This window comes from Hoplias malabaricus, chromosome 9 (assembly GCF_029633855.1).
Source record: "Hoplias malabaricus isolate fHopMal1 chromosome 9, fHopMal1.hap1, whole genome shotgun sequence".
In the NCBI taxonomy this organism is placed as follows: domain Eukaryota; kingdom Metazoa; phylum Chordata; class Actinopteri; order Characiformes; family Erythrinidae; genus Hoplias; species Hoplias malabaricus.
The window spans coordinates 31,691,547-31,712,905 of NC_089808.1; the positions used below are offsets into that span (position 1 = coordinate 31,691,547).

General features: G+C 40.4%; 1 protein-coding gene across 1 annotated transcript in view; it reads right to left on the reverse strand.

The window, feature by feature from the left end:
* Nucleotides 1-2,206: 2,206 nt before the first annotated feature.
* The window catches only part of adgra3 (adhesion G protein-coupled receptor A3), a 39,542-nt gene continuing 20,389 nt past the window's right edge, over nucleotides 2,207-21,359 (reverse strand). Inside the window, exons 4-19 of the mRNA XM_066680606.1 lie at nucleotides 20,280-20,351; nucleotides 19,518-19,589; nucleotides 18,592-18,752; nucleotides 17,049-17,262; nucleotides 16,247-16,411; nucleotides 15,462-15,663; nucleotides 15,088-15,237; nucleotides 13,795-13,950; nucleotides 12,129-12,329; nucleotides 11,573-11,780; nucleotides 10,704-10,912; nucleotides 10,288-10,412; nucleotides 9,892-10,015; nucleotides 8,307-8,452; nucleotides 7,680-7,775; nucleotides 2,207-6,678 (exon numbers count right to left, since the gene is read on the reverse strand). Of these exons, the coding sequence (XP_066536703.1) occupies nucleotides 5,205-6,678; nucleotides 7,680-7,775; nucleotides 8,307-8,452; nucleotides 9,892-10,015; nucleotides 10,288-10,412; nucleotides 10,704-10,912; nucleotides 11,573-11,780; nucleotides 12,129-12,329; nucleotides 13,795-13,950; nucleotides 15,088-15,237; nucleotides 15,462-15,663; nucleotides 16,247-16,411; nucleotides 17,049-17,262; nucleotides 18,592-18,752; nucleotides 19,518-19,589; nucleotides 20,280-20,351 (3,775 nt within the window). The 3' untranslated portion in view covers nucleotides 2,207-5,204. The remainder of the gene's footprint in view (nucleotides 6,679-7,679; nucleotides 7,776-8,306; nucleotides 8,453-9,891; nucleotides 10,016-10,287; nucleotides 10,413-10,703; nucleotides 10,913-11,572; nucleotides 11,781-12,128; nucleotides 12,330-13,794; nucleotides 13,951-15,087; nucleotides 15,238-15,461; nucleotides 15,664-16,246; nucleotides 16,412-17,048; nucleotides 17,263-18,591; nucleotides 18,753-19,517; nucleotides 19,590-20,279; nucleotides 20,352-21,359) is intronic.

Consider the following 21,359-nt stretch of genomic DNA (forward strand, 5'->3'; position numbering starts at 1 on the left):
CCTGTGTTTACTGATGAAGGACTACAGTACGACAAACACAAACTGTGCAACATCAGATGATCTGCTGCCTCACGCACTGTACCAGGTAGGTAGGTGTGTTTAATAAAGTGGGACAGTGGTGGCTGATTGGTGATTGCTGAATATTGCTGGAGATGTGCATTTATTTTCAGTCAAACAATTAACAAAACATTTGCATACAACTGTAACTGATTGATTGGAACCACATCATTATTTCTTCCAGGAGACAATATTAATATCTGTCCGTTGTGTTTTACACACATCATCCTGCTCTTTGACCAAGTGTTTGACTTCCAATTGCCGTCTCTGGTCTTCAGTCTGTCTGCCGTCATAGTGTACAGTGTATTAATGTATTTTCTTCACAGATTCACCAATCCAACTCTACCTAGCACAGATGGCCTGACTTTAAAGATGTCACATTTCATTTCCAATGTAGCATCTTTACGCCAGCAGCAGATGCCTCTTCCAGCTGCAATGCTAAGCAGTCAAACAGGTAAGAGTCAGTGCTCCTTTTACCAGTCCCACAATGTGTTCAGCATATGCTCAGCACAAACCAAATTATAAAACACTAATGTTTGTAAGACTGGGAGGGCATTTACACCTACAGCTTTTGGCAGACACTTGTCCGTGTGAGAACAACAGGCTAATGCAGTGTTGAGAGTCTTGCCCAAGGACACATTGGTTTAGTGTAGCATTCCTTGCCTGAGCTGGGAATCAAACCCTGGTCTGACGTGTGGAGAACAGCTGGATGGTGAAGCATGTTAATATATTTTTTAATGAAGCACCTTGTTCTTGAATGCAACCATTTACTATTCAACTTGGATTATGCTGGACAAATCACACTCACTCGAAAACAGACCTGTGAAAATCATAACTATTTTTACTGGTGAATAATACCATATACATAACAGTAATTGTATTTTTGACAGTTTTATGTTTTTGTTTATTTACCCAAACCAGAGATGTCTCCAGTCTGGGAGAGTGAGGGCAAGCAGGTACTTCCTCTGAGACCTGTGATGCCACACAGCCTTTAAACATTGTGCGAAATTAAACTTTATTTTTAAATTGTTGAATCTGCTTTTGTGGATCAAATCACTCACGTGTTTTCCGTGTGGTGCATTTGTTCATTCGGGCCTGATCCACAAATGTAGCCAGCAGGCGAACAAGCCGCCGCTAGGTGACACTGTTGTTTTCCCCAGTGTCTCAGAACTGACCTGTTTCTCTCAGGGCCGCAGCGAAACAAACCCCTGTGGGCGGGACTATGACTCCATTGGCTGCCGCAGTAAATGATAGACAGCTAACTCTGGCTGCTGATTGGCTAAATAAATGTGATGACCAATGAGAAGCGCATATTCTGTTTCGGAGCCGTGGGGTATCTGCCCCTCCCTCCGGCTGAGGGAGAGCATCTGTCTGAAACAATTCTCGCATTTTAACAACCCAATCTCAAAAAACACATCAGTCCAGTATCAGTCCAATAAGCAACACGGCTTTAGTCCAAATACGGGATGATTTTAACGTATTTTATTTGACATCCCTAGTCTGCTGCGAAATTAGGGAAGTTCTGCTGGATTTTAACGTCGTTAAATTTAAGGCACCTTCAAAAGCGTTCCACAGTGATCCCCCTCCTAACTGTCTGTGATATGAAGCTGAATTCAGCGGCTTTTTGTTCGAACTTCCACATTAAATATTTGCGCAAATGCTTTTTCCGGGTCCTCTTTTTTAGACTTAAAAAATGTCCGGGCGGTATTTCACAAACGTCCGAGATTTTGTTTTTCTAGAGCTTACATAGAGTTTCGAGAAGCGTCTTGTTCACAAACTAGTCCCGCCCTCCCCTACTCCGATTGGTTCGCTTGAGTGAGAAGGGGGCGTGGTGAAGTAGCCTAAAATCTTCTGATTGGACGGTCTGACCGTAGAGCTACCGTTATTGGTCGATAACCTTCTCTGTAAACATTTAATTGGTCAGTCTGCACGTCAGTAGTCGTCCACTTAAGTAGTCGTAAACTTAAAGTTTACTTTTTTTCTTAGCTGCTGATACTCAGTGGCTCTCAAAGAAACACACACAGCTCATGAAATGTTATGCTGATGAGCGAAACGTGTTTTATTTACATCTTTACAATTGATCCTTAATCACAACCTGGCCCAATATTTGCCATAAAACTTGATGTATTTGCTTGAGTTATGAAAGAGCAGAAGATTTTTGTCTTAATTTATTCATCAGATCCTTCACTGGGAGTTTATACAGCTCCAGAATATATTACAGCTCGTGCTGAGTTTTGTGTAAGATGTTTATCTAAAGAGAACTTCAGCGTTTTAAAAGGCACACACAGCCAAGTTTGCTCAAACAAGCGTGTTCTGACTTGTCCCGAAGATATGAATTTGATTCAGATGATTATCACATCCATCGCTAATCAAGTCATAAGTCTTCCATACATAATTCAAACCCTACTTCATTATGTCACACTCATCAAGGCCAGGCACTATGTCTTTGTCTGTGTGAAATATACTTTTAATAAATCATTAGCAGGGTGAAAAACTGAACAGCTTGTTTCCTTTTCACTGCCAAAGTCCTCCATGGCTTGTGGCAGCAAGTGACAGTAACAGATAACCCAGCTTTTAATAGTTTCTATATTAATTGTTCGACCTTCAAGAGCATGATGTTTAGACCATCACTCACATCAAATGGAGTTTTTTTTTTAAAGATGATTACTCATACTGAATTTTTACCTCAAACACACCCACCCAGCAGACTGCCCTGAAGTTTCCTAAGCTTGACCGCTTCATCAGTGCTGTAACTAATGGTGGTGTATGTATGTTTGGAGCTGGTACACGACTTTAATTCATCACTCATCTTTACCCACTGCCCCATCTTTGAGTGACCATATCCATCAAAGTCTGATTATCACCTGGTCAGACAAAATCAACAGACATCCCGACCTCTCAGCATAAAGATGGAGGATAACTCTTCTGTTCATTTTCATCTGATCCAGAACAGTTCATAATGATCTAAACAGACTACTATATGACTGATGTTTGAATGAAACAATTCGCCCAACACCAGCTCCAATTGGCAAGATCGTGTTAGTGGGTTATAAAGCCACCAGCACTATGCTGTGGAGCATGTGGGAGTGTGATCTCTGGTACGACAGAACACCACCACACACTATCAGAAGGCGTGGTGACAGTGGTTCAGAATGCTTAGAATTTATCCTAATCACTATTACTAAGGAATTGAATAAAATGTGGATTGGTAATTTCCAGCCACTACCAAATTTGTTGAGTAACTTCAATCCCAAATTTTGACAAAAATCAATCCATTACTTTGGATCCTGTTGATCTAACACACTCATACATACACTCATTCTGCAGGTCAGAAGAGCGATGCTGGATTTTCTTGTGGTTGTGCAGACACAGGGAGACGGCAGTAATGTCAATGGAATATAATGAGATCAGGCAGGGCTCCCTGAAGCAGGCACTCAGATCTTGCAATATTCACACATGTGCACACGATGTATAAAGGCTGTGTTTCTGCTGACATACCGTATTAAAAATGTAGTCCGACCTGCAATCAATATGGACAATCAATACCAGTGTCATAAAAATATTTTCCACTTCAAATTAGTTTACCATTTCTCTTATTTCTGGCTGTACAATAATAACACATCTCTGAACCTGAGCAGAAAAAAAACCTCTAATAAAAAAGTAACATGTTCTAGACCTGCAGTAACATTAGTATCACCAGCATCAGTGTCTGGATCATAGGCTTATTCAGTAAAATAATAAAAATGCGGACGTATTCTACCACTTTTCCAAGCCGACACAGTTCCCTGGGGTCTCAATGAAATGCATGTGATATTCTTTGATCAAAACAACACAAGGATCTGCACTCTATGTAGGATACAGCAGCATAAAATCACAATTGCTCGTTTTAGCTCATGTTTTCAGACTTGGGCAGTAAATATAATCATTTTAAACTTGGCCTTAAAATAATGAGCAGTGGATATTCTCTTGTGGAAGCCATCACCTTCTAAATATTTGCAATAGATTTCAGTTATTGTACAATTATTTTATTATTCATTATTTAAAGGGACATAACCCTTTTCCGAGCATCAGCTCTTTAATGTGGGGATCTGGAGCCCAGCAACCCACAAACAGTTAAAAAGAATCAACTGAATGGAAGTCTGTACACTGCTTGCTGTAAAGTGAATGTCTTCTGTAGTTCTTGTCCCTCAAACGCCTTTCCCATGTGTATGAGAGAAATCTTGCGTAACGTCCTTTTGCCCTAGTGTGATTTTCCTAATTTGAAGGATACACCGGCATTATTCGTAATATTCCATTTTCCTCTCTTAAATACACACACACACACCCACACACGCACCCACACAGCGATGCCCTGCAGCAATCTCCTCCACAGACAGCAACTTGTGGAAAAAAAAGTTGGAGAGGTGGTAGAGTTTCACTCCAATAATGATGCTCCTTCTTCACTGCTGCCAATAACAGGCAGGCTGACCTGAGATTCTGCTGTCAATCATAGCGTGGGCACAGACACGGGAGGCAGTGGCCTGGAATATTCCTGACACACTCTGCTGAATTGGCTCCTTCACTGTGCAGAAAAGCGGAGAGAGAGCAAGACCTGCACCTCAATTATAGCGCAGCGCCTGCAGGAAATAGACACCATGTTGCATCGTACCCCCAATTATTGCCAGCACAGAGTCTGGATCAAGCCCTCTGCCAAAGAATCTTTAACTCACCTCTGAACTCAGCTCTTAGTTTCAGCTGTATTTGGGTTGAAGAGCAAAACACTGACGACCCCCCGCCCCATTTTTGCAACCGAAATTAGAAACCATCTGTTTAATTATGCCACAACACATTACAGCATAAGATCTAGTCCTATTTATACCCATAGGATGCCAGAATGTGTACTTTCACATACAAAATCTTGAATACATTTGAGAAGGCAATAAATGGTACAAAAATAGACTTTTAGAGAACGTCTAACAATCGGCAAGTGGTATACTAGCATTCTCATCCAACTTTGAATACAAAGAATTCAATTAGCAAATCTCCTTTTCCTGTTTTTAAACTACATCATCTAAAATAACTTAAAAAGAACAGAAGAAAAACAGGAGGTTCACAGTTAACAGTTATGGATAAAGCTGTTTTACAGTCTATAAAGGAGGGAACGTCTGCTATACGGTAGTTTCGTGTTTCCACAAGCCAGTCTTAATTGTGCCCGAACTCTCCATATTAAGATACGGCAAACTCTGCTGCCTTTCTGACGTTTTATTGAGTCCGTTTTCCAGAGCCAAGTTCAGCCCATAAGACTTAGGTTGCACCTCCAGTTCGACAGGGAGCGGCTGCTTTGTGCAGTCTTTTACTGCGCTCGATACTTCAGTCTCAGCTCCTTCCCCTACTACGCATCCATTACTGACCCCATTGCTTTGCCCGCTGCCGAGGCCATTTCCCAGGCTGCCTCCCAGGCTGGTGCCCAGACGGCCGTTGCCAAGGTTGGTGCCCCCGCCTTTGTTCGTCCCTCTGTCGAAATGGCGGGAGCGCCGAGGCAGACTAGCACTAGCATCACTGCTGTCCTGCTGAAGCTGGCTCTGCTGGCGCTCACGGTATGCCAGGTATGCCGCTCGCCTGCTGTTGCGGGCATGCAGGCTGTCATGGTGATGCCGTCTTTGGGGGGCACTCTGCACACTGCCCTCAACACTTGTAGGCACGTCGTAGGCATATTCCCGTAAAACAGTCAAGCGGCTAGCGCGGTGTGCCCTTGCCCGGTTTTTGTGGTGCCGTCCTGAATGCCCATTGACACTAGCAGTTCCCAAAACCGTGTGACCATTACTGCTGACGGGTCGATACTGGACTTCGACGGGCGCCACGTGCATCTTGATCTCGTTATCCAGCGAGTGTTCTGTTAAGCTATTGTCCAGCACAGCAACTCCATTAGCTGGTGCAGGAAGTACCTTACACTGGGCTGCTTCCACCTGCAGATTAGTCAGCTTGCAGCACTGGTTAGAATTCCGCATACTTGGGGCACTCTTATTAGTGCAAGACGACTCTGTGCCGCTCGCAGGGCATCTTGGCACCTCGCCATTTCCTGTAACAACTGACCCGCTCCCATCAGGCCCTGGAATTGGCACAAGGAGTGCGTCGACCGGGATGGTGTAGTTCTGTCTCTCGAGGCAGCAGGCCTTTGCCCAGTGGCAGCGCATGTCCTGGCGACTGACGCAGTGGCGGCCCACAAGGAATGCCCCCAGGGCCAAAGCTACTGCCCCAAACAGACATGCGAACACCAGATCTAAGGGATGCTCCTGAGAAACAGCCATGGCACCAAAGACCCACAGCACTATGTAGAGAGCCAATGCTCCGGCCACGCCTAGGAGCTGAGCAGCAAACGTGTGCTCATTTTCCAGAGCAGACAGGGACACCGGCTGGACACCGGACAGAGAGGATGAGTCCAAATGTGCAGGGGGAACCTCAGAGATCTCGGCCACAGACAGACGCTGCTGCTCCTCCAGCTGCTCTTTGAGTTCAAAGCGCCTCTCAGGATGGCGATGAAGCTGGAGGAGGATGCTCAGGAAGTACATGCAGTCTACGAAGACAATAAATGCCACCGGGCCATAGAATGCTCCAAGACTGGGTTCCCATGCCATCCAACAGCTGAGGAGAGAGGTAAAAAAAAATGAATAAAACAGCAGATGCTTTTGTTAGCCTTGAATTAACAAAATAAACATACACAGCATATCCTTCTTCTACATAGTTCTTTTGAATTTAAGCAAATCAAGCGCACAGAATATGCAGATCAGGCTTAAACAGAGCTGTGCGCTATCAAAGTTCCATCAGCCATATGGTGAAACATTTACTTTACATTTTTTCCTTTCTCATTATGCAGAGGTCTGTTCTGTGATTCTCATTTTTACACACATTGTACTGCACTCGTTTTTGAAAGTGCAAGATTAATTAAAATATGAAAATCTCAGATGGTGCGGGTTTTCTAAATTACTCTGCTGGTACCCAACCCAAACAGCTGCCACTAGTGAAGAAGAAAGCAGCAGGGAAACTGGCAGACACAGGATGGCTAAGCTTGGGCTAAAAATAGAATGCCATAATTAGGCTCACTAACTTCAGAGCGCCTCAACTTTTCGCCTCCACAAAGTATCCATTATTCACTTCACAGCACGTGGGCAGAAAATGCCATGGATAACAAAAAAAAAAAAGGTATGTGGGTGTACAGAGATATAAATGTGACAGTTGTGTCAACTGAGAGATTTCAGAAAGTAGCAGTGTGCGGCATTAATACACAGGATTATATATATGGAGTCAGCCACATCTTGTCAGATACATATTTGTTATAAAAAGACAAGGTAAAGATGTGCTTCTGCTGGAATGTCATTTCAGAATGCAGACTTGCAAACAACTGTGACAACCCTATGCAAGCACACAAGGCTGTATTATTATTATTATTTCAATTGCACTATGCTTTTTTCCCCTTATGGCTGATATTTTAGATGCACAATAGCACATTCACATTTTCATGGAGCCTTTACTAATTTTCTCATCCACACTCTCACACCTCAGAAGAGCCACAAACCTTAACCGGGCTTTTATTTCATATATCTAAGACAGTTTGGCAAAGTAGTGTCATAAAACAACAGCCTTACTAAGGAGCACTGGTCCGACTGCCATAGTTTTTGATGTTAGCTGCTGCAGTTATGCCACAAACGATTATCGGTATCCCTCCACCAATCAAGTAGAACCTGGAAAGGAGATCAGAACATTTTCAGGCTTGTGAACATGGTAGGTCACCTGTCATAAGACAACATGACACTTCCATAACCCTGGCTTCACACCTGACAAAACCTGAATACACACCACTGTCGTTTCATTTTCTAGGATGTAGATTTCTGCTTTGTTTACTACTGTAAATAAATCAGCCTCTTTACGATGAACAGATGCATGTTAAATTTTTTTAAAGAGATTAAACATGTCTATGTTAACTGCAGTTGCCATGAAATCCCTTTTCAAGTGTCATGTATTCATATAAACAATGTACTATAATAAAGTGTTAACAAAAATTCACACTTGGCTGTACGCACAGACATTAGCTTCCGTTCTTGATAATTAAACATCAGTATGAACTCCTACTCATTTCTGGTATGTTTTCCTCAGTTTCTATACCAGGCAATGAGAACATATTGTCTTGCTATCCTTAAATGTTTAATTACATAGGCGGTCATACCCTGTATTATCCCAGCACCTCCCCTTTCATATGAATTGTAGTTCTTTACCTCAGCATGGGTCTGGGAGGAGGAGGTGGTTCATCCAACTCTTCATACTGCTTGGTTTTGCGTGTGATCTGTTTGTAGATGTTTCTTGCAGTGACTCCAGACCACAAGGCTGTAGCCAATGTAGAATAGTGCAGCACTATGCCCACCTGGCGCACACAAATGAGCATGTCAGGATCTACACACCAAAAAGAGCAGTACTGCTTCTTTAAAGCAATAGTTCAGCCGAAAATCTAATTTACACAAGCTGATGCTTTCCTGTTTGATAGGGAAACCCCGATAGTGACAAAAACAAAAAGTGATGCCTGAGGCATAGACATGCACCCTACACAAGAAAAATTTGTGAATTAGCTATACACGGGGTCCTCGACTTAGGACGTTGATCCGTTCCTACGTCACGTCGTAAACCGATTTGCGGTGTAAGTCGGAATATACATAAATACTGTACGTAAATAACGTACTGTAAGCACTTATCCTATCCTAACACAGTAATTATCAAAAAACACATAACCGTGTATTCTTCCGCCGCGCACACCAAACACGAAGTTAGCGTTACGACGTTTACCACGCAAAACCTCACAAGGCTTTATACAGTAAATGGGAGATGTTTCGTAACCACGAAACATCGTAACTCGGGACTAACGTAACCCGAGGACCTCCTGTATCTGAATCTCTATACACTGATCAACCATAAATTTACGAACACCTACTTGTTTCTATACTCACTGTCCATTCTCTTAGCTCGACTGACCATACTGGAGCACTCTACATGAACACCACACAGCAGGTATGATTCGAGTGGTGGGTCATTCTCAGAGCTGCAGTAAAACTGGAAGGTTAGTGTGTGTTGCGCTGGTATGAGTGGATTGGACACAAAGGCAGCTGGAGTTTTTAAACCCCTCAGTCACTGTTGGACTGAGAAAAGTCCACCAACCAAAAATATCCAGCCAACAGTAACCTGTGTCCACTAATGATTGACTAGAGGACGACCAACACAAAGGGTGCAGCAACAGATGAGCTACTGTCTCTGACTTTACATCTACATAGTGGACCAACAAGGTAGGTGTGTCTAACAGAGTGAACAGTGACCTAATAGTGTCTAATATCAGTGACATGTCAGTGTCACTGTAGAGCAAAGTATGCAGAGCAAGTGATGGACTATAGTCTGTAATGGTAGAACTACAAAGTGCTCCTGTGTGGTCAGTGGCGCAGAGAGACAGGACTGTAAGTATAGAAACAAGGAGGGGCTCATAACGTTACGGCTGATCTGTGTACATAATCTAGTATTAGTATCTCGCATACACGCTATAAAATCTAGAATAAAAACTCTGGAGGTGAAACATGTCTTGACTGAACAACTACATCTGGGGTAGGAGTAAAACTCTAGATTTCACTCAGTCACTAGAACAATGGACTTTCAGGGGGGCCTTCCATGAAGTAGGATCTCTCAGTAAGCCTGTCTAGGACATGACCTAGGGCTTCATTTTTCTCCAAATGTATTTTGGGAAAAAATGATTATTATTATTATTTTAGGGTGACATAAATTGCTGTAATTGACAGTGAATGAATGGATTGACGTAGCTCATACCGCTTGGCACACGCTGGCATAGCGAGTCTGGTTGATTCCACCAGCAAACGCAACACAGGTGAGGAGAATATGGAGACAGAGGTTAACCAGCATGTGCCAGCACTTCTTACTTATACGCACAGACCTGCAGACACAAGCAACAATGCATGGATGAGTACCACAACTCAGTAAAATACAGTTCAAATGAGTATTTCAAATGATGGCCTTTGGCCAGTTAGTAGCATCCCGCAGTAGTAAACACATTTTCCAGCCACAATCTTTTTACAGAGTATTTACAAAACCCACTTTTATAACAAGTAAGAATATATCAGATGGGGATATGTTGAAGTGGCATATAAGAACAGGAACATTTTTTTTTATTAAGCGTACGGATGAGAGTGATTTCTATGTTCTTACTTGTGGTGGTAGATATAGCTGATGATGATGGCCAGCAGACAGAGCACCAGTATAATGGAAGTGGCATAGATGACTGGGTGGAGAGGCTTAAAGCTGTATGTGACGAATTCTGTCCTACTCAGATCCTGTTGAAAACAAGCAAGACACATTCAAGCAAAATTTGTTCACAGATAATCAACACATTTGCTTGATCAGGACTTCAAAGTAACTGATTTATTAGCTTCAACATCTGCTAGGAAATAAATTAATATTCATACCAGGCCTTCAGATAACACTTTAGAGTAAGTCATTATTTACGAGGCTACATGATACCTACACATAAGCCTTTGACATAAACAGCCATGCAGGCTTAATTCAATGAAGATTTAGTCAATGTTACTCCGATTGGAAAAAAAAATCTTTTCATCTGCGCTTACCATCAGTAGAGCATAGTTACTGAGGGAGTCACAGGACAGTGTGGAGAAGTTGTCATCGTGATGGAGGATCCTGCAGCCGTCTGACTGCCAGCCTCCTTGACCATCAAGCGCACTGAAATCCCAGCGAGCGGCCACAGGGTCTGAGCCATGCAAGAAGCGTCGCAGAGTCACATTGACGGGACTGCGCAGAGGCTTTAGACGAACACCCTCTGTCAGAAGAATACAGAGAAGAACTTCCATGTCTTTGGAATAGTCCACCTTTTAAACATCAGTCTGCACTCAAGCTACAAATCATACTTCTTCTCAACTATATCTAGAAGTTCATGTGGGTTTAAACTTGGCCCATGCAAACTGATTTTCTCATCAGCTGATGATAAAACATTATTATTATCATCATCGTCAACAACGCATTTGATTGTTTTTTGGATAACTTAATTATTTACTACATAATGAATATCAAAACATAATTATCAATCCATTACAGGGCTATTCTCTTTTTGAGGAAATATTACTAATGAAATACTAAAAGTAATAAATAAATAAATAAAACTAAAGATAAAAAAGTCCTGAGAAAGTATGACTAATGTACTTTTGATTAAAATTAATTTATTCCATAATGATTCATAATTCATTCATTTCTGCAGTGGGAACAATCTGGATATTAACTGGAATAAGTTAGAACTCTCTTCATTATTCTGGAAACAGGTTTAATAGAACTGAAGACTGTGTTTCCAAACTTTTGATTGGTACTCTACATTTTCCATGCTCCAAGATGAACAGGCATGACCACAAAAGAAATACATACAGTAGACTCAACAACAAAGTGTGAGTGCTGCTAAGGAAAACGTGTTTTGACTGCTGTGGCTTACCAATCTTGGTAAGGATAACAGGAGTGACCACACTTCTTCTCTTGCTACTGTCAGCCAGCATGGTGGAGTTGCCAGTAGGGGGGAAAAGTTTTCCATTGCGGAACGCCAGCAACTGGATCTTATAGACTGCCTCATCGGCCTGACCAGGACCAAGAAGTGACGAGAAGAGAGCTGGGGGCAGCTGCACTGATGCTTCAACTATCGTGTTCTGCACATGTTCAGGGGAAGAACATATATAAATCATGGACACTTAAATCATATACTCAACACATGTATATGTTTTCAGAAAGTGACACTTCATTACAAAAAGGTTTTAATGTAAAACATGCTTAAATAATGATGTTAAAGTCCACAAAAACATGGAGCATTTCTATCATCACATTTAGAGATTGTAATAAGAAAGTGACATTTTTATTAAAGCTAATAAACAAGTAAAACGATACCAAAATTTGTACACAACACAGAAATACTAATGAGTTGCACTGTAAATCACATTCACAATACATACAAAGGAGAAAATGGACTACCAAGACAATAAAACAAAAGATACACTTACCTTCAGGGCCAGGGCAGAAAGATTGCTGGTGACGTTGCATTTGAAGCTGAGCTGGCGGTCTAGGTTAATATCTGGGTTTAGAGAGCTCAGGTGGGGAATCAGAGCACGCTCTGGCGCCATCTTCTGGAACAATGTGCAGGTCATGCCATTAAAACTGCTGGCTTTGATCACGTGCGCCTCCACAGCAATGTTGTGGGAGTTCTGTCAGGGTAAAGTAAAAGCAATGAATACAAGCAAACAACCAAAAACTCTCAAACCTATTCGAAAGCAGCAATGAACTCAAACTAAACTTGTTATAAGGGTTGAAAACGAGTAATGTTTCTTCTCTACCAAACAAAGGGACCCATTTACAGTGAGATGGTCATGTGTGTGGTAAGTTATCTGACCAGTGGAGCACCTTCAGCAACAGACTCATTATATGTACCAACACCAATCACACTGTACATCACCTCCTCACTGTGCTGGGACATTATTGTGGGACTTTGTCCCTGCCTGTAAGATTTCACATTTATTTAGAATATTTTACCCGTACGGTTGTTTACAGTGTATAGCTACCCATTATTGTCATCTGGATTTCTGATTGGATGGTTTTTAGACTCGTGAATGTGAAATACACAGCTGCACTGTTTCTCCTGCAATAATTTCTCCTGCATAATATTTATGCTTTATTATTGCACATACACTCTGCATGGTAATTATACTTTCACAGCATTATACTTTACATAATCACTGTACTTTCATAGCATACCCATAAGACTTTCAGAACAGTTTCATTATTACTTCCATCTCACTCATAGTTGTGCTTATTATTATTATTATTAGAGGACCTCTTTCTTTTTTTCCTTCTTTTTCATTTATGCTCATATTCTATTGTTGTATTATTGTGATCTTATATTTTTACTATATTTGGGTTGCTGCAATACGTGATTTTCCCTATGGGATTAATAAAGTGATCTACCTGTCTAAAGGAGCTAACATATGGAAACATATCTACTGGAATCTTTCATCATTTCTAGTTTGAATTGTTCCTTATTGCTCAAAATCATGACTTTTCTCAGTAAAAAAACATGCACTTTCCCTTGACTCCCCCCTCTCGAATTTTGAACTTTTGTTGAGTCTAACCTCAATGTGCAATGCCACAACAAAGTAGACTATCAAATTATTATTTAATGCAAAAGCTGCTCTAATAAAAATGTGATGTAAAAATACTCCAACAATTATAAACTATACTGATTTACTGAAATTATTCCGTAATTAATTCCTGTTGAATAATGTAAGTTTAATACCTTTTCAAAGTGAAGAATAGAGCGATTGAATTTATCAATTTATGTATTAAAAAAAATCTGATATTCTCTCTCTCTCTCTCTGAACACAAACAACGGCAGCCATTAGGGCACTAGATATCATACTGTTAGTGTTTGCTATCAGACTGGGTACATCACAGTGGATGGGCTCATTATAATATCCTTTAGAAGAAATTTCCTATAAATGCAATGATGAGGAAAACCCAAAATCTGTTATTGCCACTTTTGTAACATTAGTGTTGCCCACATAGTCACCATTTTTTTGGCATTAAACGTGTATAGCAATTTACCATGTTTCCGGTGTCTAGGAAATGTGCCCCAACATGCAATTAAAATGTGAAAATGATTTATAAGGTATTTACAGTGTAGTAGGATCCACTAGCCAGTCGAAGCATAGCGATTTTCTGGAGACTCTCAACGATACGGGAACAAGCTCGTGCCTCCTTCTGTGCCATCCACAACACTCGCTCATCAGTCAGCATCAGATTACTGGAGATATCCACCATCACGTCCCCTAACTGAGACAGAACACCCACACACATGCACGCATGAGAACACTGGAATATTCAGTAGCTTTCCCTCAATAACATCTGATTATTTTTTTTATTTATATACACAATATTATTTCATCTGACTTAGCATAAAATATTCTCTCTCTCACACAATTAGACAATATATGGAAACTAAGAGTTTAGATATAAGGAATCATCATAAATATAAATATGGAACAGCACAAAGCCTTGATACTTAAAAATAAAGTTCAAGAAATGGACACAAACTTAATTAACAACACACAATGCCAATCATTCTCTAGAAAGGTAAAACCCGAGTGCTCTGGAGAAGTGAAACTGTGTTCTCTGATGTGATAACTGCCCAAGTTTGAGTGGTGAAATGTCCATACCACATCCATACCTTATATTTATAATATTCTCAATGAAATTACTTGAATATTCTCTCATTAAATGCAATCGAATCCTCACAGCAATGTCCGAACATCAAGTCTAAAGCTTTCCCTGAAGATTAGAAGCTGCTACAAGATTCAACAAACTTATGAAGAATTTACAATCTTTTTGTAAATAATTAATAATTTCTACAGCTCTTTTGACTGATATCTAAGCAGTGGTTCTATGTACAGGTGTTACATGCTAACATTTCCTCTTAACACAGGGCACAGTGAAACGTGATCCTAGAGATGTAGTTCCACGTTCCTATACGGCTTTGTGGCCAAATCTCTCCATTCTGATCTTATCTTCTCCCTCCATGCCACTCTCTCCATGGATTAGCCCACAGAAAGCCTGCTTTGTTCCTCAGTAAGAAGAACAGAAAAAGTGAGACTGTGAAACAGGCTTACTGATAAAAGGAGTCACTTTTAAGCTGTGTTCACTTTTAATTTTCTGGCTAAATTTAAGACTTAAGTTCAGCAACTTCTTATGGAGGTGAAGCCTAGTCTTGGACCACACATCAATGTCAATGATGTCTTACTATTGAGAAACACATTTAGTCTAAGCTTTGCTTAAACTGGGTCTGAGAAAGCAGCCCATAAAATGTATTTGGAACAAAATCTGTTATTGATCATAAATGAAGCCTTGTAAACATCTAAACAGCTTGAAATATAACAAAGTAATGATATTCTATACTTTTTTAGTGTGACAAACCTCTTTATACTTTTCAGCAAACGTCCCAATCTTCTCAATCATTTCTGCCACAAAGATCACATCCACCTTGTCAGAGAAGTTGGGGGCTTCGACAGTGTAAGCCAGAAGCTGCTGGGCTGTATGCACAGCATTGGTCAGATTCAGAGCCATCTGTTCAGAAAGAGCAAGATGATCAACAGGGTAATCAAGATAATGTGATACAATCATCTGTACTTTATGGCAGTGGTTCCCAAAGGGGAGGGCAAGGGGGCACAGCAGGGCAAATGAACGAGATAAAAAATGCATTCCACTTTCAAAAATATTCCATTGTAAAGGTGTTTTGTATGAATTACAAAGAGCATACAGAGCAGAAGAAAGAAGAATCAGTCTTCCACCTGGTTGATGATGTGTAAAACACGTGTGGTGTCCTTCACATATTCACAGCGGGAGTAGTCTTCCTCTGCCCACTGTCCATTGCGGTCACAGCGTCTTCTTGCACGCCGGTCTTCAGCCGAGCTTCCTGAGTATATACCTGTACCAGTCACTTGCCGGGCACAGGGCAGAAACGCAGTGATGCCGGCCAGTGTGCGAGGCCATCTACAAAGAGACAGAACCAAGTGATCACTGCAACTTCATAAAAAGTCAGCACAAATATTAAGAACCTTCTAATAAGTCTATTTTATGATCTCCACTGGCTTTTTTGATATTTATTTAAAATAAAAAAAATCATTGATAGAGCGGGATGCTCCTAAGCAGCAGCAAAAGTACTTAAGGTCACCAAATTCAAATGGCAAACACATGCAAGAGTGGAATCAGGACTTTGAAACAGCATTCTCTATCTCCATGAAAGTTCTGGCAGTAAACATAACTTCACCGACTGACTACATTTAAATTAAGGAGGGGTGGAGTGCAATTTATCTTTTAGTGCTTCATTTTAAAACTAGATTTTAACACTGTAACAGACTCCATTTCTATAATGAATTGTGTTTGTGCTCCTGTTTTTGCTTTGAGTTATTTACTCTTCACCCACTAGAGGTCAGTGAAGAGTTAAAATTCTCAAGCCTGACCAGTAAACACTGCGCCAGAAGGGAACAAATGTAATGTTTAGCTTACATGGTTTACTGCTCAGAGTTTCAAGTATACAAAACAAGTGAATTAGCCAAGGGAGGTAAATATTTACCTGTACTCTCCCTTATTGTTGGACACTCGTTCAGGGTTGCAGTATTTGGCAGAACTCTCTAGGACCACAATATGGACTGTGCGGGTGTTGTTGCCTCGACTGGTTCGAACTCGGCACTCCCAATCCCCGGTGGATCCAGGCTGGATGTTTAAGATGGTCAGGGCACTGCGAGGGGAAAGGAAGGGGATGCTGTCAAATATCATTCTGTTTACAAGAGACCTGAGACTGAAGTAACACTTCCTAGCCTCAAATGTTGCGTTTCCACATGGCAAATCTGGTACCTGGTCCCTCGAAACGGGTACTTTTAGTCCCTGCTCTTGCCTGGTAAAACGTGAACCTAATAGGTACTACTGACTGGCTAGAGAGAGTTCTTTATATGGCAAAGGGCAGACCTCCAGCACAAACTAGCCACAAGTTACAGCAGCTATAACATTTGGTTTTTTCAGACTCACAACAGCAGCCCATAAAGTATGTTTTTTTAATGGTTTTGCAACATCACAGGCTAGATTTGGTTGGGGTGTCGAACCGTGTTGAGTCGAGTCGAGCACATGCCATGCAGTGGAAAAGCACATTAAATCCAGTGAAGGGAAATATTACTGCAGAGCACAAATCATATTCCAAAGCATTGTTTTAAATTTGGTAAATCCATTTGTGGAAGTGGTTTTCCTCTTTCGGCATGACATTACTCCTCGTTTACATAGCAAGCTCCATTAATAAATGGTTCAGCGAGTTAAATAGACCTAATCTGACTCAAACCCAATCAGCGCATTTGTCATATTCTTATCTATTCCAGCTGCAGTACCTGGCTATGAGGGAGCAGTTCTGGACCATGCTCTTCTCTATGCGGATGCCTTGAGCTTCATCAGGCTCAACTCTCTTGCCATCCTGGTACCACAGCACCTGCATGTCCTCATCTACGAAAGAAGCCATACACTGGAAGGGCAGACTGTCCCCCTGGAAGACGATCTGATGCTGGGATGGAGTCATCTGGAAAGATGGAAGCTCCAGGGGTGCATCTGGAATGAGAAAGGCAGATGGTAAGAGCTATACCTGTACAATAGCGGGATATTTATAAATGAACTGGAAAATCAGTCAAGATTTATTTTTGTAAATTGACAATTTTAAATAAAGATACATTTTCCATTTCTGCTCTTCACAATATAAACTTCAGGAAAAAAGGGGGAAGGCTTTACTTGATTTTCTGATTTTTTCCATTTTTGCTAATTTCATTAAACATGGTGAAATCTCATTTCTTTTGTCTGTACCATATTAAAAAATAAAATAATATATTTTACTGCAGCATCTGGATTAAACTCACACAGACACTTGGGGAACACACCAAACTCCTCACAGAAAGTCACCCAGAGCAGGGCTAGAACCCACAACCCCAGAGATGTGTAACTGCGACAGACACTGCCTGTTGCGCCACTGTGGCACTCTACAAATAGTTATCTAGTTATTTTAATGCTGGACCCATTTCAGTTTCTGCTCTTTTGCGAAATCAATAATACTAAAACCAATGGGCTATTCTTTATTTATCCTCCAGGTGAGCCTCTCCTATGCCATTATAGTTTTTTTTTTTAAACAAAGTAATCCTATGACTAAGCAAAATAAATGTATAAATGAATGAATGAATTATGATTTAAAGCATTTCTGATTCATAATATTTTAACCAATCACAACCAATTACGGTTAACATTCAACATCAAAGTCATGCAGCAGTTTCCAGAGACATAATAAGGCTATGAAGCTCAGAGAGTGAGTCTTAACTGAAAAGACTGGAGCTGAGCTAAATCTGTGTCTGGGAAAGCAGCCAGACAAAGTCTTCATTGTGCCTGTGTGCCTTGCTCTTATCAGTCTTAAATATTGCGCAACATCTGCAGAATATGAGGATAACGGGGGTGGGGGGGGAGAAGGGTATTCAAGGCCAAACTTGTTCTTATCTCCCATATTTTTGAGCAGTGTGTAGTGAGTGTAGGGGCAAGTATTGCTACAGGTTAAACAAAACACTGAGCATTCAAACAGTGAATAATGCTTTAGACAGTCAGATCATTTCCATTTATTTATGTAGAAGAAACTTTATTCACTGATAAAATGTCTACTGAACGTTTATATTTTTTCAGAGTTAACAAAAAAGATAAAAATGATAAATGGGATTGTGATAGGCCCTCAGGCAATCTTGTTTTGAGGATTTAGTAAAACAATGACTTTCAAACATTTTTTATCTATACAAGGGGAGCACCACAGAAAAATCTGGGAGCCACTAAACGAAAATAGCAGTCGCAGTTATCTTGAAGTCTGTATATTGTTGACATTTTTCTAAATATGTTGCTTTATATTCTTACCACAGTTTAACATTTCAGGCTTGATGGTGGCCACAAGCTGGCCCTGAAGTGCGCGAGGGTAAGAGCAGCGCGTGTCCTTCACTCCCACTCCCTTCTCTTTGATCCAGCGCACCAGCCATTGCAAGTTACAGTCACAAAGCAGATAGGGGCTCTGAAACTCACTAAAAAACAGTTTCATAAGTCATTTAACGGCACATTATAAAAGACAACAGTTTCACCTTTACCTTCAGTCTGGTGTATTTTTATTATTTTTTTAAAGACATTTAGGCTGTGTCTTATGCCTCAAAAATTTATTTAGTTCCATTGTTATTTCAATGACTTTATAGATTCCAGAATCCAGAGTCCCCAAGTCTACTGACATGGCCATAAAAGTTCAGCATTAGGACATATCCATCTGTTTGGGCTGCACTGCACAGATGCCTATATCATAAAAGGTCATAATAAAACAGAATGAGCTGCAGTACATTCGGTCTAGAGCCAAATCCTGCAGGGGCTGGCCACACCAATGCTGCTTAACCATATGTGAGAGGTGGAGACATCAGGACAAATATGTACAATGTGATTGTACATGGGTCAGATAACATGAACACGAATTTATTCTTGGGTTATAATGAATACATATTAAACATGTCATATTCCAAATACCTAACGATTTTAATAATTTGGGCATCTCTAAAATTATTCAACTAATTTTCCAAAATCTGGAAAAAAAGATAAATCCTAATTTCCCAAAATATCAAGCTGCAAAATCCAACACTATGTTACCTTTGTGGTACAATGCCAAGGTCAATAGACCTTTAACAAATATTGAAACAGCTAGGTGGTTCAGTTTACCAGGTCTGGTAGTATAACAAGTAACCCATACATTTTAATCTGGTTTCATTACCCACAGTGAAACTAATTTTTATTTTCTATAATATACTCACAGTGTTTTCAGGGAAACAAGGCTGTCGAAAGTCCCTTGAGACAAAGATGAGAACATGTTGCCTGAAAGGTTTCTGAAAAAACAAAACACAGCTGAATTGCTACTGCGTAGATGAGACTGAGGATACATTTCTGTAATATCATTAAGCGGGATCACAGTCATACACCGTTCACTGAGAACAGAAAACAGTTATCTAATGCAACATACATGTCTTAGACCAAAAAATACTTGGTACTAATTTGATTATGTATTTAATGTGGATCTTACAGAGTGCCTGACTGGTTTCAAAGGTCCTACATCAGTCATATATTTCGTTATTAGTCCATTTTGGTTAGATTTATGTTCACAGGCCTGTATTCAACAGCTACATTTGGCTGTCATTTGGGAGTCTTAATGAAGCAGGCAGGAATAGCTTTCCCCTCACCTTCATGAGGTGAAGAGGACACAATTATATGTGGTGCTATGGTTGCTACACCCATGGGATGCAGAGGCTAATATGCTAATCTTACAACACCTGTTATACTTTAGCTCTCAGTGAAGGACAATTAAGTCCATAATTCCCAGCCAAATGCCTACAATGACACTGATGTCCTTGTCATTAAAACCTGAGCAGAGCAATTAAATAACAGCTATAAAATACATTTTACCACCTGTAAGTATATCCACATTCCCAGAACAAAGCTGACAAATGTTTAGAACACCAACAGGAACTGATTTAGCTCAGACCATCACACTAAATGTTAAAATAAGCTGATTTACTTACAGTTTGACAAGGTTCGTGAGGCCTTTGAATATATCCACATTGAGGCACCCAATATGGTTATTGGACAAATCTCTGAAGGATGAGAAAAACAACATATAGTTTTGAAAGAGACATTCTCAAAATATCAATAAAAAAAACAAACAAACCACACCATTCTATTTTAACCTCTGATGATGTAAAAGCGCTTTTATTTTTTATATGATTTAGATTTTTATCTTCACCTGGAAAAGGAGAATCTCACTAAAGTGTCACTGGCTTCAGATAACAATTTTAAGAAGGTACTGAGAAATACAACACTAAACCCTTTGTTACCGGACCAATGTGAAATGATAACTACAGTTCCAGTTTTCAGACTCAAACCCAGTGCTGAAGGCTGCTAAATGGCATGCCTGCAGTTTTCATTCATTTGCAAGTTGTTGTTGTTTTTATTTTTATTTTTTCCCCTTATCCTCAAATGCTCAAGGTTAATCAAACATTATGACCATGGACACCGCAATGAAATCAGAAAAGGAATACTAGATTACTGTTGTAATAACTGGTAGGGGTTGGTTTTACTATGAGAAAATATCAAATGACTGATGTAATAGCGTTTTTATTATTTCTTTAAAAATCTGCCTATGGCACTTGCAACCTTTACATGCAGCGCAACCATAATTGGTCCCACTAAATTTTAATATTTAAATCATTCCTTCAGGAGCAGTTTACCTTCCAAGTTCATACAGGGTAAAGGCATGCCATTATCAAATTTCTAGAATCACCTCTTTGTGCAGTGGAATTCAGTAATTTATTACAAGTATTAAAATTTATATTGGGAACATTTATGCCAGTCCCCTCCCACCCAGAGAATTTGGACCACTTCATGCAACTTTCAATCTCTGTTCTTGGCACTGTAGTGTAGCAGCTCAGTTTCAGGTCAGTTTCACTTTATTCTCTAAATTCTAAGGATTATATAAAACATTAGGAAAAGACCTTGGTAGTGAATGTGTAAACCACACGTTCATCCAACATTGGCAACTACAACTTGGCAGAGGAGACAGAGCTAGTCATCTAGCTTCTCTTGCTAACGTGTCAGTTTAGCAC